General features: G+C 31.9%; 2 protein-coding genes and 2 long non-coding RNA genes across 6 annotated transcripts; 2 read left to right on the top strand and 2 right to left on the bottom strand.

The window, feature by feature from the left end:
* The first annotated feature begins 114 nt into the window (after positions 1-114).
* LOC110871555 lies at positions 115-3,780 on the top strand. 3 transcript variants are annotated; one of them, XR_004864413.1, is made up of 10 exons: positions 115-412; positions 501-592; positions 792-861; positions 963-1,111; positions 1,222-1,399; positions 1,493-1,739; positions 1,817-2,259; positions 2,369-2,437; positions 2,563-2,737; positions 3,476-3,780. It is a non-coding gene; the product is annotated as an uncharacterized LOC110871555 (long non-coding RNA). The 3 variants fall into 3 exon arrangements; XR_002553830.2 differs by having other exon boundaries at positions 483-592; positions 2,369-2,474; XR_002553829.2 differs by having other exon boundaries at positions 116-412; positions 2,369-2,474.
* Positions 3,781-4,222: 442 nt separating this feature from the next.
* LOC110873891 lies at positions 4,223-7,072 on the bottom strand. Its single transcript, XR_002555558.2, has 2 exons — positions 6,887-7,072; positions 4,223-5,523 (listed from the first exon to the last, which is right to left on the bottom strand). It is a non-coding gene; the product is annotated as an uncharacterized LOC110873891 (long non-coding RNA).
* Positions 7,073-14,392: 7,320 nt separating this feature from the next.
* Positions 14,393-15,767, top strand: LOC110870698. The gene is made up of 3 exons (XM_022119876.2): positions 14,393-14,467; positions 15,185-15,265; positions 15,358-15,767. Exons 1-3 carry the CDS (start codon positions 14,432-14,434, stop codon positions 15,640-15,642), a joined length of 402 nt encoding a protein of 133 aa, XP_021975568.2. The 5' UTR covers positions 14,393-14,431; the 3' UTR covers positions 15,643-15,767.
* Positions 15,768-16,470: 703 nt separating this feature from the next.
* LOC110870701 lies at positions 16,471-22,495 on the bottom strand. Its single transcript, XM_022119877.1, has 10 exons — positions 22,447-22,495; positions 22,129-22,290; positions 21,924-22,040; positions 21,650-21,817; positions 21,406-21,552; positions 21,188-21,298; positions 20,663-21,101; positions 19,608-20,572; positions 18,218-19,435; positions 16,471-18,134 (listed from the first exon to the last, which is right to left on the bottom strand). The coding sequence occupies exons 1-10, from the start codon at positions 22,493-22,495 to the stop codon at positions 16,471-16,473; spliced, it is 5,040 nt and encodes a 1,679-aa protein (XP_021975569.1).
* Between the last annotated feature and the right edge of the window lie 757 nt (positions 22,496-23,252).

Genomic DNA, 23,252 nt, shown 5'->3' with positions numbered 1-23,252 from the left:
CTTTAAAGTATATTGTACAACCAACTAAAGCTCAAATGTTGAATCTGATAAAGCAACAAAATTTTGGGCGGGCAAACAAATTTTGGGCAGCCAGATGTGGATTCAAATTTTGAATCCCTTTACTCATCCCAATACACTTTAATCGCCAGATCTGTTCCTATTCTTTCTTAGAGAAATCCTAAAACACAAACCCTCCATTTGCTCTCTCTCTCTTGCGATTCTATACCTAGAATAATCTCATCTCTGGATCCACTTTCAAGTCGACCCCAATCACCGATTTCCTCTGGTTATGCTAACAACGTTTAGGGATTTGCAGATCTTGAAAAGAGAAGAGAAATATAAAGAGAACGTTCCGGGCTATGACTTCTGACGAGATAAAGCAGGTCATCACCTAAGTTCAGCACATAAGCAGGTATTGACGGTCCGATAATGCAGACAACAACAGATGTATGTTCTTCCATCGCTTTTAACATTTAAATCAGTTATTTTTGCCCATTTAGGGTTTGCTGTGTTAAGGGATGGCCAAAGATGGGATTACATCATCATCCCAGCATCAGCAACTTTCTTTCTTTTCAAAACTGCAACATACCAGGTACGAGTTTGATTAATTGGACTGCTTTTGTTAGTATTTTTATTGTAATTTGGTTACGCTCAGAAATTGTTTTGATTATTTGTGATTGATGTGAGATTGTTTGGGTAGGGTTGAGGATTTAGGGTTTAGGATGTGAATTAGGGTTTGAACTGGTTTTATTATGAGTTTAGAGCTAATGTTGGTTTTTTTGATATTGCAGGAGTATAATAAGACTAAACATCCACAACTTTTGTATGAAGCTAAGTTGTACAATCTTCTTCAGGGAGGAAGTATATGTGGTTTGATAGTAATATAACAATGCAGATTTATATGTTTATCTTTTATTTCACTCTGAATGATATGATTTGTAATATTTTATTTTCACTTGTAGGTGGTATACCTTCCATAAAATGGTCCGGTGTAGATGGAGAGGATAATGTTTTAATTATTGATTTTCTAGGACCGAGTCTTGAGGACCTGTTTGTGTATTGTGGGAGGAACTTTCAATTGAAAACAGTCTTGATGTTGGCTGATTAAATGGTATGAAATCTCTTTATTTCCTTTCATTCACAATTGGAGTATAATTTAGTGCTACTTTAATACTTGTTTATTACGGTAGGTTAAGTGGCTAATCTCTTTTTTCTTTTCAGATAACAAGAATCGAGTATGTTCATTCTAAAGGGATATGAAGAAGATCAGGAGGATAATGAAGAAGAGGAAGGAGGACTGAGCCAATCTGGAAAAGAGTTGAGGAAGTTGCTCGGGAAAAATAGTGGGGTCAATGAATCCGAGCCAGAGCAAGAGGATGATGACGATGACGACGATGATGTAATGTCATTTTTTATATTTAAAAAAGTTCAACAGTTGCATTTTTTATTGTTGGAATGTGATTTTTGTTTATTTTGTTTTTGTTATGAGTAGATTGAAGACGAAAGTTCCCCTGTTCTTGCACCAAAGGCTAATAATAACGGGGTCCATCAAAGCGTAATAACAACCCTCTTAAAGAGGAACCCGTCGACAATAGCCCCTCAAAGCCAGCAGCTGCTACAACATCAGCTCGGGGAACCCCATCTTCAAATAAGTCAGCTAAGGGAAAGCAAAAAAGCACCGAGAAAACAAACCGTCAAATGGTGCCGCCACAGCTTCAAAGAAAGTCAAAACTGAAAATGTGACATCTCATTACTATTTTCATTTTCATGTGCAGCATTTTAGTCAAGAGTATAGCTGATTTGAACTTATTTTCAGTTTCGGGACGTGAAACATGTAAAAGAGGAGCCTGCAAAGGCCGGTAAAGGTTCTTCTTCTAAACCAGCAGGTGCATGTGCGTCATATGCTACCGGACCTGTCAAGGAAGCAGAAATTACGGCGGTTCTGCTGCACAACGTACCTGTCAAGGAAGCAGAGACGGGTTATTACCTGCAGTATTCGCTAAAGTTCATCCAATGCATCACACTCCAGTTTACTCTCAAATCTGGGTTGGAATTGTTGCATTTATTTTGGCTGGACTGTTATTTTGTTGTAGATGAAGATGGAGTGGTGGTGATACACGAACCAGGGAGACAAACAAAACTTTGTAGATCTGAGTTTTTAGCTACATTCAGATCTGAGTTTTTTTCTTTTTCTTTTTTTTTTAAGAATTTGAAGGAAACAAGCAAAACTAGAGAAGATGACAAGCTAAGATCTGATAGGTTTGTTTACTGATTATGATTTTTATGTTTTTGTTTGTTGTTTTGGTAACTTATATGTGACCCGTGTTTATTGATGTTCTGGTTTGTATGTATGATTCATGTTTGACAGATGTGACACATGTTTTTTGTGAGCTCGAATTGATTATTCATCGATTGAAAGTATTGACTACCACATATGGTATGGTAATAGACCTGTTTTTCATCACTGATGCCAGGTTTAATACTTTTTTGTATTCATTTCTTTGATTAAGAATACTATATTATTTCTATGTTTTTGTGTTGATGTTTGTCATCATTTTTCAGGTAGCCTGCATTGTCATCATATACTTGTAATTACAAACATGCAGCGGGAGTGGGTCAAAAGTTACAGGATATTTATGGAAATGAGGTGCCTTTGAGCTCTTACATGGGGAAGGCTCTGTTGCCTTTGACCTTGTCCCTTGGACTCAAGACATGAATACGTTCATCTACAGTTCAGGTACATATTTTAACTTTGGGTGATTTTTAAGCCGTTTAAACGGTTTGCATACAACAATATTGGTGGTTATATGCTTTAAAAAGCATTTTGGGTGATTTTAACTTCATGTGACCTACTTGGTTAGTTTTCTTAGCTAGATTATGAGCCGAATAGACCAATTCAGGAGTGGGTCGCCTTTATTTCAAGAAAATATTTGTTTATGCCTGTATTAACCCTAGAATATGAAGCTATTAGACCTGTGGTGCTTCATTATGTACATCTTAGTTCAAAATTAAGGCAAAATTGCATTATGTTCATAAGTTAGATGTATAATTGTGACTTTTGTGGTCAAAGGATCCAGTATTTCCAGTAATAAACAATTAAACATCAAACGCTAAATCCTATTGATCCTAAATGACTAAACAGAATGTTTTACTAACAGATCAGTTGGTAAAAAAGTAGCTACAGAAAGCGATCAAAGAGTCGCCAACTATTATATTTAACGCATAAGTAATAAAACCTTGTACATCATCTTTCTTCAAAAACCTTGAATTTTTATTGAAATAATACAACCTTGTAAACAAATTCGGCCACTCATTTTTGTATGTAAAATTTACAATTTAAGAGAAGTGTTTGAAGTCAACCGAACACAATTTGTCCCATTTTGACCCATACCAAAAAGTTATCCATTTTGACCCATTATCAACCCCGCATGGCCCACCCATTTAGTAGTCCTAACGAACTTTTTTGTTCCTACAGAATGACTCATCCGGATACAGGATTACCTGCAGATATTATCAAAGAAATGGTCAAGGGTGCTACAAGCCATTTACCAGATATCACACTTTGTCATGGGTGCTACAAGCTGCCTTCAGTTATTCATTTATTTTTATTTCATGTTTATTCTGGCATATTTATAATACATATATGAAGGCTAGAAAGGTAATTTGAAACAGAAAGGAACTCAGATTGAGTCAATCGGAACTAGCCTTATTTGAGTTTAATTTTTTTAAAAATAGGTTTTTAATTACAACAAATATAAACTTTGAAAGTAGTTTTGGGATTTACAGTTGTGACCATTTAAACATCCAAATTTGCATAATGATGGATGCTAGCAATTGATAACTATAAACTTTCAAAATTTTATATTTTGCAATGAAAATGCAATTATATATGATTTTCTTTCCTTTTGTTATGTGCTAGCAGTTGATGACTATCAAATTTCAAATTTTCATCGTTTACATTCCCAACTTGCAGATAGGAACAAAATTAGTTGCAGCTTATACTTCTTTTATACAAGCATATACTAAAAATTCATACAATTTTATTTCTTTTTAGACCAATACCATTTATATTTTATACAAATATAAATGGTTTTGGTGTAAAAAAATTAAATAGTTCTTTCACATCGTCTTTTATTAGTCTTGATTTAGAAAAAAAAAAACAAGACTAATTTTATTTTTACTTTTAATTATTTATATTTGATACGCCCAAATTACACATTCCAAAATGTAATATTATCATACTATTATTTAACAAAATTCGGGCATGACCCGTTCGTAATAAGAACAATTCCCTGTAAGACTAACGCGTAATAACTTAAAATACGACGCAGCGGAAAACAAGAGCCCAAAAATTTCGTTCTTTAATAGACATATCAAACACATGAAGGTTCAAATGCGAAATGCCATATATTCATTAAAACGGATTATAACGTTTTATAACATTAATACTTCAAAACCTATATGAGTTACACTATGTGACCATTCTACCCCGTACAATCCTTGCTCTCAACTCGAACTAAGTCCGCTTCACTTCAATAAATGTAGAGAAAACCCAAGCGATACCTGTGGACACCACGTACAACCAAACCATTAGTCATTAACATACCATACAACATTAAACTATATAATAGAATTTCGTAGAGCATTCTATAAAGTAGTCGTGGAATTGTCCAAGCGCTTTCTTAAATACTCTTATCCAAATCCAGCTCCATTTCTTCATGAAGCCAACGATCCCATACCTACATTACATTCCAACTCAACGCACATCATTAGTATCCATAAATACTCGAACACTTTGATAACGTTCATGCATATGTCTTAAGCATTGAACATTCATTCACACACACATTCACACCTACGTACTTATTATCATACATACATACATATATATATACACTTATATATATACATGCGTACCTTCATACATGCCAATGTTCCTTCCTACGCACAATCAATTAATCACGAATATATACACAAGCTTCTTTTACATGTAGGTTTATGCCGGAATGTCACATTCACAACTTTACATAGTATAGACAATCTATGATTCAACCCACGTGCCCTTTGGATTCCTATACACATATACTTATAAAATTTCCTACACTAACACGAAACAATCCGTTCATTCACTAACCGACAACCGAATCATATAAAACTTGTTCCTAATGGTCCGGGAAATGTTCCCCTTACATAATGACTAAAAATTCTTACCCAAGGTCTTAACCATAACGAATTTCATTACATTACGCAACATATGCACATAAAATTCGACCCGTTTAAACCCACCAATTTACTTTCGGCTTAAATACAACCTTCTTCAATAATGAGGCATTATTGGCTTTGTACTTCTGATTATTACATGTTCTTTCATGATGTTTCGTAAACAAAAGTATTAAAATCTATTAAACCTACTAAAAAGTGAATCGAAATTCACTTACCTCGAGTACTCCAATAAGTGTATTTGTCACCTTGCCTTATCTTGACCCGTTATCCTCCTATGCTTGACCTCTCCTTGACACGTTCCTATTATCTCATTCCATTACATCCATTCAATAGTTAGTATACATAATCATACGCATCACTAATCACACTTCTATTCACGTGTCAATCGCTTAACGAGTTCAACATGTATCATAATACTACAATGCTAATCAATCTAACAATTTATCATTCCATCATCCACAACAGTCATACATGGGCTTCTAGCATGCATAATTATGTATTTACATCATGTTCGTTATTCTTTCAAAATTCCATACTTAGAATGATAACCTTTTCTAAGTTAGGCAACTTGCTTCTATGTTAAACATTTCATACCATTTCTTAACACCTTGGTTTTTACACATCCATTCTACTATTTTCTATCAACAACCCGTTTCGACCCGTTGGTGCAATTATATGCATAAACTAGTTGGTAAGTGTTTTAGACACTTAAAACAATCAAATAACTTACTAATAATTTATTAAAATCAGTAGTTCATGATTCATACAAGTGTGCATAACAATACAACTATTTTTACTGAATATTTATACTAAAATTTGTGCAGCAACTTTCTGCGCAGCAGCTGTTCACGACACATTTTAACCCATTTATCTTCTGATTCAGTTCTTCATGTTCAAATATGAAATGATCTACACTCAGAGATCTTTCTAAGCATATAAAGATCGTAACAATCGGACATTCCTATGATTTTATATGATTTTTACAAAATCAGCACAGAAGCTGAAATGCTTCCAAACAGCTTGCTGTCAAAACGAATTTACTAACTTTTCATGCTGTTTTGACCCACTAAATCTCATAACCAGCCTCTTATGACCAAATATGAAATGTAATATGCGAAACAACCTTTTCAACGATATAAGGCTCATTGTCTAACTCCTAATAACGAATGAGATACGGCCTTTACAAGATGACTATCTAAGGCTGTCAAAAGTGACGAATTTACTAACTATTTTACACAAACTTTGTAGGAATTTTATCAAACACTTGGCGGGTTTCGCATTTAAAAAACATTATGTACAAGCTTTTAAAGCATGATTCCTACTAATTCTTCACATAACTTATTAACAATCAATCAAATTCATAACAATCTTTCATCCTAACTATAAACATATGGTTGTAACATCAATTACTTATCAATATTTCATCAACACATTGTTTAAATCATTGATACCATACTAATTAGCATCTAGGGTTTCACAATATCCATTCATCTTTTGACATACAAATGGGTTTTGCTTCAAACTATCAATATAATCAAAATTGCACATAATACAACTTCTATATGAGCATATCATGTAACATTCAGGTTTAATCACACATTTAATCACGGATTACACACAACCCGTTTCATCAATCATCACCAAATCGTGAAATTTGACTTACTTGATGTGAGAAACGCTTAAGGGATCATCATTCTTGGTTCATGCACACAATCAACCCGCGATTTCCTTTTCAATTGATGATTTTTTTTGTGCTTAGGGTTTACACCCCCTTTTTCCCCTTCTCCTGCGATCGTACGCAGACACACACCCTGTGTGTGTGTGTGTGATTTTTTTTTTGTTTTTGTTTTAATAAAATATATTTCCTTTTTGGCAATCTAAGTCCCTCAAGTTTACCATTCCATTATAGTTGCCACAAGTTTCATTCCTTAACTTGTTTATTAGGCATTTAACTAAGTTTAATAACTTAGTTATTGTATTTTATTTAATTACACATGGTGACATTCCTACGAATTTAATAATTCGAGTTTTGGGGTGTTACAATATTTTGTAATCCGTGTGATCAATTATATATTTTGGGAAAGCATCTTTGGTTAGTCACAAGACTTCACATAGAAATAGAGTTGGATATGCAACTAAGATTAACATGAAAATATGAAGTCAATATGTAGGGTTTTATATGGAGAGCTATTAGAACCAACTCAAAATAGTTTTTAAATAAACAATAGATATATAAAAGTTCATTTATAGCTAATGGCACAAGCGACACGTTTTGAGTCTTAACTTATAAAGGGTAAGTGATAGATAAACAAAAAATCATTTATTGCTAATGCCACAAGCGACATTTTGAGTCTTACATTATAAAACAGCCATCACAGATCTCAAATTGATGGAAAAGCAAATACTGCTTTGTATCTTACCAGGAGGGGCCAATAAATTTAAACGTAAACAAGTAATGATAGGGTTTTCTTAAGAACTTTAACAAGTAATGGTCTAAGTCAATTATTTGGTTGTATACGCTGTAACATAGTTCTTAAGTGTGTTTTTTATATATATTTATTGAAATGGAAAAGAAATCGTTTGAAATGTATGATGTGACGGTTAAAATTTATGTATATTATGTATAACTAGTTCGGCTAAATCGGTTATACCATACACCATAAGCAAACCATGGTTTTTAATTAATCGATTATGGATTAACCGAATCAGTCTATGTTTTCTGCTCTTGCCGCATCGTGTGGGCACCCCACTAGAATAGTTCATGTGCGGATTGATAAACTATCACAAATGAGTACCACGTTGTAAATTGTCGCATGGTGCTTATGGTACAACCCATGATGCTTATTGTACAACCAATTAGAGCTTAACCACTATAACAAGGATTAAATGGGAGGGGACTTGTTCAATGGCTCCAGATTGAAAATTCAAAAAGCCTTTTTAAAATTTGAGTTCCCCAAATTGTATCTGAAAACATTCGCCTTTCTCTCTCACATTTCTCAAGACCCTACTCTTCATCATCTTCTTCTGTCTCTTTCTTCCATACAAATTCATACTTTTGAAGACTCTAAACACTCTGTAGATTGTCATGTATCCTCTTTTGAGGAGATTTTGGTGTTAGATCTAACAGCCTCATGGAGTTTGGGGGATGGAAGAGAGTGACGATGGTGATGATCCGGTTACAGCCAGTGGTGGTCCTTAAGAGCCACGTAAACACCGTCGAGGGTTCCAAGGTTAAAACGAGTGCCAACATATCACGAATAAGAAAACTAACTTAAGTACTATACAATATATCACGAGACGACTGATAAACTAACGGTAAACGAGTATCCTATTGTAAATTGCCACTCCCGCCGCATCGCGCGGGTAAATGACTAGTCTATATAAATACTAATAAAAGACTACATTAAATATTAAATGTCACGTTGTACTTTCTCCTTCACCCTCATAATTTACATTTATTTTATTTAAAATTATATTTTGACCCTTATCCTAATTATTATTATTATTATTATTATTATTATTATTATTATTATTATTATTATTATTATTATTTATAATATAAACTATTAAAAAATTGTCTTGACCCATTTTTTGGTCGGTGGGCTGGACTTCAACACGCGTCAACAAGCAAATGGTTGTTAATTTTTTTTAAATTTAACAATTTATTTCACCCACACTATAATTATTTTTTAACAAGTTACAAGTTATAATATCTAACTTTTTTAAAAGATATAAAAACACACTTTTTTATTTATTTTAATATTATATATATCATTTTTACTCTAAAAACTTATCAAACTTCATAAGAGAATAAATATCATAACAAATATATTATATAATAAAAAATATTATTATAATTTTAGCTTATAATATACCAACTCCGCACAAATCTTTTAAACAAAAAAAAAAACAATTGGATTTATCAGATGGAAAAACTAAATACTAATATAATTTATGAAACAATTGATTTATCCATAACAATAAACATATTCAACCGTGTGATAAGATAATAATATTATTACATTTATTAATCGTAAATCACATTTTTATATGATCATAATGTATATTTTCTCAACCCTTGTGATAAAATTAATGAATTATGAATGTATAAAATTATAATATTATGACTTTTTAATCGTGTGATAAAGCTTATATAGAAGTTTATGATTTACATTCTTTTCGATATCCAAATGTAGCACCTATAAAGTAATATAATAGTCAATCTATTTTTTTTTTTTAGTAATATTATAAGATAGCTTATAATAAAAGACTCCAAATAATACCACATGGCAACACTTCCTCCTCTGAGATTTTAAAAATATTATTCATAAATTTCAAAAAATATCTTGTGTCAACAACATATCCTTTCTATAAATCATATAAAATATATAAATCATAGATCACGTGGTTTGTAAATCTTTTGAAAATTCTCAATTGAAATAATCTGATATAACAAATATGATATATTGGTATATCAGTTTATCCATCCTACACCACCAGTCTCTGTTATTATTAAATTAAATTAAATCGTAAACAAAATATTCGATGTATAATTATAATGATAAACAATTATCATGTTAAATTTCATTAGTCAATGCCATCACTCAAAGCAAGAAAAATGTAAAGCGTGTTATTATGTTATGACTTATATCTTCATTTGTAAATTAGTTAAATTCTTATCAATTATAATTCCTTTTGAGAACTACAAAATCACTTTGAAGTTACAGATATGTTGGTTATTTTTGTTCACCGACTTTTTTAATATACAATTAAACTAGGTTAATGCCCGCATAATACGCGGGCTTCAACCAAAACCATATTATTTACTTTGAAAAGAAATGTTCTGTACAAATACATACATTGGAAGAAAAAAACAGAAAACTATTCAAATGCCGGAAAAAACTTTCTTGTAAACTACATTTGAGAAGTTCACAGCCTAACCCACCTGCAGTCCGACACCCACCACCAATATACATACTTACTCTTGAATATCGTCTCTTAGCTTCACAAAATCAGAGCAAGTTAGGTACAACTAAAATCTTAATAAGATACAATAATAATCATATTACGAATCTAAAAGAGAAGTTGAGGGGTAGTGCGGGTTAAAAAAATTGTGAAACAATATACTATCTCAAACAGGTCAGATTAAAAAAAAAGTAAAATGTCATTTTCATCCCTGAGGCTTGGCCAGTTTTGCGACTTCGTCCAAAGGTTTGTTTTTCCGCGAATGGAGTTAACCTTTTGGATCCAGATGCGAAAAAACAAACCTTTGGACGAAAGTTGCAAAATTGGCCAAACCTCAGGGACGAAAATGACATTTTAATAAAAAAAAGTTTACCCAAAATATAATTAACTGAAACTATCTCTAACCTTTTATGAGTGTATCAATTCAAATGAATAAATATTTTTCAACTTATGTAGTCACATTCACATTCATACTATTAATTTAAAGTTAAATTACACATATCCATTATCTAAAAGCCACTAATAAGTTTCACATAATCACATTAGAGTTTCACAGAAATATTACCATTGATTCTGTTATAGCTGAACAACAAAAATAATAAACATATCTATACAAGATATAAAAAGGAAAACATAACCCTAAAACCCGTTTGTTATAAACCACATATCGACGAACTGAATCACCCAACATGTAAAAAATGCAACACACATGTGTAAATTGAAAAGCAATGAGCATCAACAGAGACGAACTGATTATGGTATTTTAATAATTTATTAAGCATGAACTTTGTTTGCCTTGGATAATCCAAAAGGCTTTTCAGTTCATGCAATACAAAAAGTTCGAACAATATAAATTAAAAATAGATCATATAAAATTTATACATAATCTATTATTCACATAAAACTTTCAAATAGACAATACACATGAATGTGAGCATGTGAATTTAAATGTGTACATGTTGTAGCATAATGAAGGATATATTATTGGAATTTGACAGTGAGTCTAATTTGCTTAGATACCCAAGCTAATATGTTTAACATCATGGAGTTCAAAATCTGCATTTACAATAAAAAGCTCAATTAAACCGGTTCAAATTTATCATTAGGCGGACTCAATTTTGGTTAAGAGTCCTTAAAATCAGAGTTAAACACAACTGTATACATCATGCCAGTCCGTAATTGCAATCTTTGCTTCACTATATCCATCAGCCGATCGTCCCAATTCCATGGTAATGTACAACCACCTTCGGAGTGTTGACTGAAGAGGTTGCTACAGCCCTTCCGATGTGAAATCGTAACTGTTAAAAATGATTTCTTTACAAACCAAATGATTAAAACATGATTACCTTTTCCTTAGTTGCTCCCTCTCGTTTTTTCATGTCTTTCTCTGGCGGCGAAAGTTCGAAGTTTCACATAATTTAGAGATGTAGGAAGTAATTGTATTGACCAAACTCGATGACCCTAATCTAAATATAATCATGGGATAAAATCCTACACTTTAAGTTTCATCATCCAAATCCAATTATTTAAACACAAAATCACAAAAGACTGAGATAATATCTCATGATTGGAACCACCATACTTGTTCCTACTAAAAAAGTAACAATTTGAAACCCCTCCCACCCCCTATTGCTATATAATATCTTTATTGTCTCTTTGATATTTGAACTTTCTTATAATGGGAAGACTCATCGCACTATTCAAAATAATTGACAATACCTTTCTTGTTCGGTGTTTCTATCCATTTGTTCAAGAGGTTGTGATCATGGCTTTAAGTTCAATCTTGGTTGCTTAGATGTCGGATGGGCATCCTTTGATCCAGCTATACCATGAAACGATGAAATCACCTTTCCAACAATTGACTCCTTTGACTGTGGGGCAGTCTAAAAGAAGAAAACCATTACACCAACATATATAACATAACATCAATACACAAAAATCAGAAGTTTATAAAGATTTATTATCCATTACATCCATATTTAAAATAACTGATTATAAGCTACATGTGGTCAATATTGTCAACTGGTTTAGACCTCGGAGATAATTTCAACATGGGTCGCTCAGTCACCTTTGACGCACCAACTGTTCCACCGCTATGAGGTGGTTGAACATGAGAGTGTGTAGAAGTTCTTGCCATTGGCAACCCGTCATTTATGCTCAAACTCCTGCGACCAGGAACATCTGTTGAAAGATATAAAACGTTGATACTGATCAAACCCGAAATGTTTTGTTAGTGCTAGTTGATTTTCAATTTAAACCCTAAAACAGAGATTTTGATTGTTTGTGCTTGATTAATGCCCTGGTTATTTAGAATTTTGACACTTTTTGGTATTTGATATAACATTTCTGGTGATAATGATGGTTTTTAGGGCTATGATTGATAAGGGTTATGTTTTTATGCTAAATTTTCATCGTGATGTTTCTATGAACTGTTATATGAATCTTCAAGGTCGTTGTTGTTTTTCTTTACTTCAAACCCAAAAATGGAGATTTTGATATATGTTCTTTCAAACCTTTAAGTTATGCTTTAGTTTGTTATTTGAAAATTCTTATGCTAGTGTATTTACCTTCCTGATTGTAAGTATCTATTTCATTCTGTGCAGATATGGATTCATCAAAAAACGCTCATTCATTCCTAGCTTTTGTTGATGATGAAGAGCCTATTTTAATGGTAATTTTTTTTAATTTCGTTGGCCTGTTCTATTAATATTTTAGGTTATCATTTGACAAGTTTCTTATTGCTTTATTAGGAGATACCAATTGATTTTGCCAAAAATCTGTGGGGCGATAAAATACCATATTATCAAAGTGTTGAAATAAGAGATGGTGAAAAAGTGAGAAAAATGCGTATTAGAAAAAAAAAATGATGGGCCTGTGTTTACAGATGGGTGGATGTTGTTAGTTAAAGAACATCAATTGAAAAACAAAGATGGGGTACGGATCACAGCAGTTGGGAAGTTGAACTTTGAAGTTTTGTGTTTTAAAGATTTGGTATGTAAGAACACGTATATTACAGCACAAGTTGAATCCGAATATGGAAATTGTGTAAGTGAATTCATATTATTTGAGCACTCATTTTAAACAAATTTTTAATTTTATGAAATTGTTTAGTAATAATTTGTTAAATTTCTTTTATAGGTAATGCCAGAAAAATTTTATCCTGACTTTTACGGCAACAATTTCAAAGGTGGAATGGCGAAGGTTTATTTTGGAGAAAGATTTTGGAACGTAAGACTGGAAGGAGGCTCGAACGGTGGTTATTTCACCGATGGATGGCATAAGGTGGTTGAAGAGGTCCCTATAGACAAATATTATTACTTTGTTTTTACCAGCCTGGATTTATTAAGCTTTGCTGTTTCCGTATTCGATCCTAACACCGGAACAGAAGTTTTTCTAAAAAAGGTTGACTGCTTGTTTTAAAAAGTATATATTGAAACATATTAATTAAAACTGTTAATATTTTTACTGATTTTTTTCTGCGGTTTTTAAAATTTTCTAGTCTACTGCGGATGATGATATGATAGTTGAACAAAAGTTGCCGGCTGATGTGTGTGAAGATAATCTGGAAGGAAATCAAAAACATGTAAGTATTCAGCTTGTTCATTTTCAAATTGTTTTATATGTTTAACAATTTCTAATATATTTTATTGAATTATTATTTAACTTTTACGTATTCATGCTTTATTAGACCAAGATAACTCCAAAAGTGTTTGATATGTTTAACATTAATGAATTTATTTATTAGAATTATTATTTAAGTTTTACATAATCATGTTTTGGTAAGAAATAATGAAAATACAAAACATTCTTTGTTTATTTCAATTATTATTTAACTTTTACATATTCATATTTATTGTTTTTCTTGTGAAGGTTAAAGGCAAGTCCAAAGTTTATGAAACTCAGGTATTTAAAACATAAAATGAATACCGGTCAACTCACTTGTCGTTATATATTTCATAGTAACATGTTTAGTTAAAAGTTGTTACTTATTTGTGTTACTTTTCATACAGACACAACGAAATCTTCGCAGCAGAATTAAAAGAGTTGATGCAGCAGCAAGCACTGGTTCTCCGGTCTTGAAATCCACAGAAACGGTAGAAAACATAATTGATAATTTTTGGACATTTACGGTTTATATTTTAGAGTAACAAAATTTTAAAAAACTTAATAATTATTTGTCTTACTTTTGGTACAGACAAAAAGAAATCTTCGAAGCAGAATTAAAAAGGTTGATGAAGCGCCAATGACGGGTTCTCCAGTCTTGAAATCCACAAACCTGGTACAACAACAAATTGTTACTTTTTTGGAAATTTTTTTTCTTTACATAGTTCATATATCTTAATTATCTAGTGCTTTTCGTTCAATATGATTTTTGCAATAACTGGGTTTGGGTTTAAATTGTTTGGTAAAAAAATAGCCACTATTTGTTTGGTTATAATATAGGCGTTCTTTCTTAATGGATAAAATAGTGCTTTGTTCATTTCTTTTTGGTGTTAATACATGTTTTATTTGTTTCATGAAAATATAGTCATTTGTTCATTTGGTTGAGTGATAATATAGGTGTAATTCGCTTCATGATAATATACTCATTTGCTCCTTTTGATTTGATGATAACTTAGGAATTAGGTGTTTGATAACAATAGAGCTGATAGTATTGCTTTGCATGATTATATAGTCTCCGCTTCCTTTCGTGATAAAATTGTTTTTAGTGATAATAGAGTGTCGTTTAGGGGTCGTCAAAATTAGTGGAGGAACTTCTAAACATCCTAACAACAAAGTAGTAATTTTATTTGTCCCATCTTTATTTGTGTGTGTTTACGAAATCGGATATCCAAACTTCGGAAGTCCAAATTTTCCGATACGGTTTCGGATAGTGATATTTACTATCCGAAATATTCGGATAGCCGGTTTTAAACACTCGTGTTTGTTTCGTGATAATATATAATCTCTATAATATATATCTAGAATATGTTCAACTTAATTAAATTATCTTCAGAAAAAGCGCAAGAAGACACTTCAAATACTTAACCCACAATCAACGGTTTTGAACTTCAAAAGAATTGCGGAACACAGAATTGTAAGTTTTTGTACATTTTTTTGTGTTTCTTTCTTGAACTTTTTATCAAAAGGATATATTTAATCATTACTGTAATATGTTGTATTTTTCAGCGACTACCACCAAAAATGTCATCTGTGTTGGACTTATCTCCTACTAATCTCAAAGAAGTGAGTGTTCAAAACCGGACAGGTGAAGTCAACTTTATAATGACCAGATCGGAAAAAAACCGCAAAGGGTTCCGCTATGCATTTGTTGGATGGTCGAATTACTTGAAGGCTTGGAACATCAAAATGGGAGCAGAACTGTTTTTTGAGTTCAACAACTCAAGCAAGGTCTTGACACTGACAAAGGTTGTGGAGAAGCGTGGTGTTAAGAAGAAAAAATCGCGTGCATGAATCGGAAGTCTACTTGTCGTTGTGGTGGTTTTTGTAAACAATATATATGCTAATTTCTTTTGTTGGGCTTTAGAGTCCTAGTTGGTCTAGAAAAAATTGGGGCTAAATTAGACAACTTTTGGTTTATTTTGGGTTGGGATTTTATGTAAATCCCGGTTAACAGGTACTTAGGTAAATGCATGGTTGCTTGTTATTTTTGTGTATAATAACTGTGACTATTTTTGATATTATGTCTTAGGTTTAATGGTAATACACATTTGACGTGTGACTCAAGGGTTTAATATTTACAATTAATAACCTATGATTCCATTTCAGGTTTTATATCTTAACAATCAAAATAACATCTAAGAGCATTGACATTGATGCCTTCATGTTCATTTATATAATTTTATCAAAATATTTGTTTTTCTCTAAATTATCTTAGCTTTTAAAAAACCTATCACGTCCATCTCTATATGTATATCTTTATCTAACAGAAAAACACATTTTTTATTATTTATTTCTCTTTCTTACACACTCACAACAAAAAATATAGTGGATGGATATGAGCCTCTAAATATACAGGTTTACTTTAACGTCTTCACAATTTCTCTATTATAGAGATATCAATGTAATGTTATTTTTGTTGTTACTTTAAATTTAAATTACATATGATTTTTTATATAGACTACTCAACTTATCATTGTATTACATTTCAAAAAATGGCAATAAATGAAAATAACGATAATAATATTCATACAATATACTAACGTGTCTGACTTAAACTAAACATAAAGCGACATACACGTACACTTCACTGTTACTGAACACATGATATTTACATTTACATTACAAATTTCTAAAAACTTCTTTGTATACGACATTTGACGTTGTATCAGAAAGATTTCCATCACTATCTAGAATAACAATTTTGAGGCCATCTCGTCGGGTAACTCTTGATAATGCAACATACAATTGACCATGTGTGAAAACTGGATTTTTCAAAAACAAACCAACTCTACTGAGTGATTGTCCTTGACTTTTGTTTATGGTCATTGCAAAAGATACCGCAAGTGGAAATTGTCTTCTTTGTAACTTAATGTGAAGTTTTTTGTCTGTAGGTATCAACGTAATTCTAGGAATATAATGACGATCGCCAATGTGACTTCCAGAGATAATCTCTACCTGTATAACACGTTTACCCAAAGAGACCACCTTTAATCTTGTTCCGTTACACAAACCACTTTTTTGGTCAATATTTCTAAGAAGCATGACCGGAACACCTACCTTGAAAACTAACCTATGATTCGGCAAACCAGAAGCTTTAATTCCATTAAGAATATCCGGTGAGCATAATGTATCATCTAAATTCTCATTAAGCATTTCTGTTGGACAGATACTATCGGAGCTTAAATATTCCTTCTCAACTCCCGGAAAAAGTGACAGCATACGATCGTTGATTTCTTGAACAACGTCATTTGTTGGAGCTAGAATGGCTCTTTGATGGAAGTAATTTGCTTCATTGAAATTATATATAAGAGAAGGATATACAAACTCGATTAACTCTGAAATGGGATCAGACGAATGTTTGATGAGAAGATCTTCGGGTATTTGTAAAATTGCATTGCCGTCATTCAAACCACCGACATTACCTTCACCTATATCCAAAAGCCAGTTTGCAAACTTGGTAGTTTCTTGTATTTCAGATGGATCATTTGAGGTACTCAACCTCAAATTTTTGGTCAATTTTAGGACTTTGCAAGTTCTCCAAATATAAGAAGAACTTAAAGAAGCATTTACAATTTGTTGTCTGCTTCCTCCTGGCACCACAGGTAGAATTTGTCGGAAGTCTCCTCCAAAAACTATAACTTTCCCACCAAATGGCAATTCTGATGATGCTCCAGATACAGATCTAAAAAGGTCTTTTAACGATCTGTCCAAAGCTTCAAATCCATGTTTATGTACCATTGGTGCTTCGTCCCAAATGATAAGTGATGTTTCTTGTAATAAACGTGCAAGATCGCTATCTGGCTTAATGAAACAAAAAGAATCCTCATCTAAATTGATAGGAATGTGGAACCGAGAGTGAGCAGTCCTCCCTCCTGATAGCAAAAGAGATGCAATTCCACTGGAAGCAACACTTAAAACAATTTTCCCTTCTGATCTTATAGATGCACATAAAGTCTTCCAAAGATATGTTTTTCCTGTTCCACCGTAACCATAAACAAAAAAAACGCCTCCTTTGTTGTTATCCACCGCTGTGCTGATTTCTTCATATATAACCCGTTGTTCTTGAGTTAATGAAGAGAAAAGTTTACGAAACTCTTCAGCTAATATCTCCGTGTCATAAGCCAACTCTTCACTAAGTAAAAGATTGTTTGCGGAAGATATACAATCATTATTAGGAAAAGGCATACTGGAATACCTTTTAAGAGTGGAATTATTTCGAAGTAAAAACTTTTGGATCTCAAACAATGTTAGGTTCTTAATTTGATCTTCGTTAAGTACCAAACCTGTCAAATAATGAAAGTAACCTCAAAATTATATATTACATTAAGTTAAACATTTAGATAAATTCTATTATAATGGAAAATACCTGGATGTTTTAAAATACGACGTTGCTTGTAGAGAATGTCATCTGATAAGTAAGTGAAAGTTTTTTCCCACACAAATTCCGGTCTAGACATACTCTCGGACATTAACATTGTACAAAACAAACTTCTTAAATAATAACCTGATCCGGTGAAACTTGCTTCTATAATGGCTTCAACATATTCATTGTCATCATCCAAAAGGCCATATGCATAACATGCATCTCTAAAAGTAGGATACTCAACATCATTTACGGTTCTGATATCCTCAAAATTTCTTGGACCTTTCACCTTGTTCAACAAAATCCTCAAATAATAAGCTTCACCGACTGAAGGAGAAACCGAATGAATTCTGCCAATTGAAAAACCTCTTTTCCTTGGTTTCCACTTACGTTTGTTGATCTTCCATACAAATTTTGTTGGGAATTCGACATAAGTAAGTTGACGTGCCGCAGGGTATTTTTCATTACAAACAAACCACTGTAAAAACATGGAAGCATTCACTGACGGTTTATCTAACACATCTTCTATTTCTTCAAATTCCTCATAGATAACATGTTGTTGTCCTGGAAGATGAAAAGGAAGCCTAATGACAGAAGGATTCCTATAATGTATATCATAAGAAAAAATCCGCCAAGACGCTTCACAAGCAGATATGTATCGACAACTATAGTAGTCTTTGATTTCATCAACCGTCTTTTCTTGATCATTTGCTTCTTTACTTGGTACAAAACAAATTGATGCCCTATCATGACCTTTATTTATATATTTAAACAAATATTTTATTGATCCGGCCTGATTGCACCACTCAACATTGATGTGTGCTTGATATCTTTGTAAAAGAATTTTATTGTATGGCACAACACTGCGGTTATCTAACTTGACATCTGACTTCTCAATAAAAACACCATTGTTACGTCTTCTGTAAACGGGAAAACCATCACCATCTATGCATGTAGATTCACGAAATTTTTTGGGAAAATTTTTGGAACACTTTCCGTCAATCATGCAGGGACAATTCATTTTTTCAACACCACAAGGACCATGAATCATGAACTCACTTACAAGAAAATATAACTCTGGTTCTTTGTCTTTGTCAGGTATTTCGGCAGAAATGAATGGATCGATATAATCAACGGTTGGAAGTTTGTGGTCGGCATGCATAAATAAGCACAAATGAGCATGAGGCAAGCCGCGCTTTTGAAACTCCACCGTATATACAACTAAAAATAAAAAAAAAACAAATTTAAAATTGTGTATTATATTTACTTTTTAATGTTTCCTACCGTTTACTAACTAAATAAGCATATATAACATAGTTTAAAGTTTATTTATTATAAATTTTGAAAATAATGTAGAAAACTTTGAAGACAAAAACAAAAATAATTAAAATACCTGCTTGAAGCTTTCCAAGAATTGCATTATCCCTTAAGTCTTTAATGATGGAATCCAACTTGATTTTAAATAACCTACATAAAATATCAGGCCTATCTTCCGGGTTAAGACTCGTGTCCTTATGAAACCTCTTCACTTCAGGCCATTTTGGGTTACATGTGATTGTTATGAAAAAATCAGGATAACCATACCATTTACAAAGGGACATGGCATCTAAATAATTTTGAAACATGTACCGTGCACTACCAGTAAAAGACGAAGGTAATATAACACGCTGACCGATTTTAGAGACATCACTTTTGCCTTGTTCTTTAACAGAACATAAATTCTCAAAAGTCTCGCATCTTAATTTCTTTTGTTGAGTACGTATGTATAAGAGCCTTTCGCTTTCAATCATAGTATACGCATCGACCAAAAATTGTTGAAAAAGCCTTCTGGAATTAAGAACCAAAGAAAACGTATTCGATCTATCTTGGATTCTGTAGCAAAAGTATTCTCTCATTGTGCACGTATGTCTTTTACTGGTGGTTGAAGTAGAAACATCACTGCTGCTTGAAGTAGAAACATCACGATGAAGGATATCAATTCTATAACCATCATCACCGTAAACAAAAAGTAGGGGATATTGAAGAGCTAAATAAGAAGGATGTAGTTCACTAATTCGCTCGAGATAACCTTGTTTACTCTTCACAATAATATCTCTCGGTTCAAACAAAGTGTCAATATCTCCAACTATTAAAGCAGCAACTTCAGAAGCAGTTGGCAAGTTATATGTCCTACCATCTTTATTCCTTTTTGCAATAAGGCGAATCTTAAGATTCTCACAAGGATTTCTTTGAAAACAATCTCTCGCCATTCTGTAAGACTTAACCAACTGATTGTGAGAATCTAACATTGCCTTCAATTCTGAAATAATTTCAAAATCCAAAATTTCACTACTTGAGCTGGAGTGTTTTCGGCTTTCCCTAATTACAAAAAAAATATCTAAATTAAATAAGGATTGATAAAAAAAATTTTGAAATATGAATTATAGCAATATTAAATAAAAAACATACCCTAAAACAAATTGTCTGTTTGCAACCTCATTCTCAGTATCATATATATATAACTGAGAAAACTTAGGCTTGGATCCATTCGTTGGTATAAGACTTCCAATACTATGATAATTCTCACCACTAAGTCTGAATACATAAGGAGAATTACCATTGTTAATGGAGTTGTCTACTTTTCCACCCATGGAAGTAAAAGAAAACATTGAGTTGTAACGACGAATGTTTTTCAAAAAATGAATGCTTTTAGAGTCAGAAGAAGTATAAAGACTTTTATAATCAGAGGGCGGGGGCTTGAAATCGGGAAGTTTGACTTTGCTGTAACCACAACATAGAGAAAAACTTGATTTAGTCTTTCTTTGATAACTTCTTAAGACTTCATCTTTCCATAATTTTGCATGACATGTTTCACATATATGACTCTGATCACCATGATCCAAGTAATCTGTTAATGGAAAAGTTTAATTTTATTATTATACAATTATAACATGGTATTGTTAAATTGAAAAATAATTCGAAGTGGAATATTACCTTTTGATATGCCACAAAATATATTCGTTATAAATTCTCCGGAAAAATGGAGTTTTTCTCGAGAATTGTTCAACGAAGATAATTGAATATTCTTCTTTGACGTATAAGTACCTAAAAAAGGAATTCGGATTTAACAATTTTCAATATATATAAATATGTTAACTACTAATAATAATTTGAATTTACATTTTGAAAATATAAATAAGTAAATAACATACTTTGTAGTAATTTGATAGATGCTTGTGTAGTTGACCTTGGAAAGTTTACTGATGGAGATTTAATTGCTTGTTTTTGCCTATCACGATATTGTTTCCTGATGCTCCGACAAAACTTTGGGCTACTATAATCATCAGTGGTGATTGAAGCTGTAAAAAATATAATGTTGTATACAAAGAGAAAAAGTTAATGGATTAATGTACATTTTTTTTAAATTTAAAATATGAAATTTAAAAATTTATATACCATTAGTAATATCTGATAGCATAGGTGTAAAATAGATTTTGGAAGAATGAACAATGGTATGTTGATTTGGATTTGATTGATAAGGAATAACAACTTCCTTCACATAAGGGACAGTTCTATTAATTGGTGAATTGTTAAAACTGAATTGGATATCTGAAGAAGAAGTACCTGCAAAAAATATGACAAGTATTAATAATAATTTGAATTACTATCTTGTAATTAGATAATGAGAATACCACCATACTTTGACAATATGTGAGACAGGGTTGTGTACTTGAAATTGGAATGTTTGGTGAGGTAAAATTCAAGCCTTTTTTTCTCCTATCTAGATATTCTTTACGGATGCGCCGATTAAACTTCGAGCGAGTATAATCATTATCGGGGAGTGAAGCTGTGAAACAAAAAAACGTGGATAACAAAGAAAAAAACATAAGGAAAATATGTACTTTTTACATAATTGATTATAAATAAATATGTACCATTTGTAACATCTGATAGCAATGGTGTATAATAGATATTTGAAGCAGTGTCAGTGGTATGTGTGTTTGGAATTGATTGATAAGTATTGACGACTTCCTTCCCATAATAGACATTTCTGTTAGTTGGTGATTGGTTAGAACTAACTTGGACATTTTGCAAACCTGCTTTATGAAAACAAATATTTAGTAGTGTAATAATAGTGTACTGCTAATATTTCCAAAAAATCGAAATTATAAATTAAATAATATGTGAGTAATGAAAATTAAGTTTAGAAAATAGCTTATTCTTAAATAATTAATGGTAAACTGAAAAATTACCTTTAGACTTTATGTGGGAATTCCTTTTATCGATCTCTTCTTTTCGCATAAGTATTCTTTCCTTACAATCTACAAGGAATACACCTATTTAAACAATAATCAAATTGGTGAAATTTAAATAAAGTAAATACATACCATTTGTAATGTTAGATAGCGGACTTCGCGTTAGAAAGCCTGAATAAATATAAAAAACTATCATTACTTTCAAATTATTGTTTTATAAGTGGGAATAAATTAATATTCAATGGCATATATTTATCACAAATAGGAGAAACTAATGAAAACATGACCTTTCCCTGTGGAAGCCAAATCACAACGTTTCGTTTTTTTAGCTGCCAGATGTAATTTCCTTTTTTGTCGCATAACCTTTGCTTCAAAATTTCCATCGTTTTGATCTGAGGATAATAATATATGGTATAACTAAGGAAATAAATAATTTAAATAGACTGAAATATAAGCCATATTTAGAGAAGTATTTAAAAAATTATAAATTTAAAATGTGGAGTTGTAAAATTACATAATAAGAGGTGGAGTATTTGGACAGTAAAGAATTTGAATGTTTAAAGGGTATAAACTTTTGAAAATTATGTATTTTGATAAATTATGTAGTACAATCGCAGTATATAAAAAACAAACTTATGTTTTGAATTAAAATTATCGTTTATCATGTATTATATATGAGTGTCGATATTTACAAAACATTTGACGCTTTTCTGTAACTACTATCAACTGAAGATGATAATATATATTCTTCAAATAGTAGTTCATAAAGGAGCAGAGTTGAAAAAGTTATCAACGTTATCTAG

Source organism: Helianthus annuus, chromosome 8 (genome assembly GCF_002127325.2).
Source record: "Helianthus annuus cultivar XRQ/B chromosome 8, HanXRQr2.0-SUNRISE, whole genome shotgun sequence".
Taxonomy (NCBI): domain Eukaryota; kingdom Viridiplantae; phylum Streptophyta; class Magnoliopsida; order Asterales; family Asteraceae; genus Helianthus; species Helianthus annuus.
Note: the sequence above shows the minus strand (reverse complement) of the source record. Positions and strands in the feature narration are given on the sequence as shown.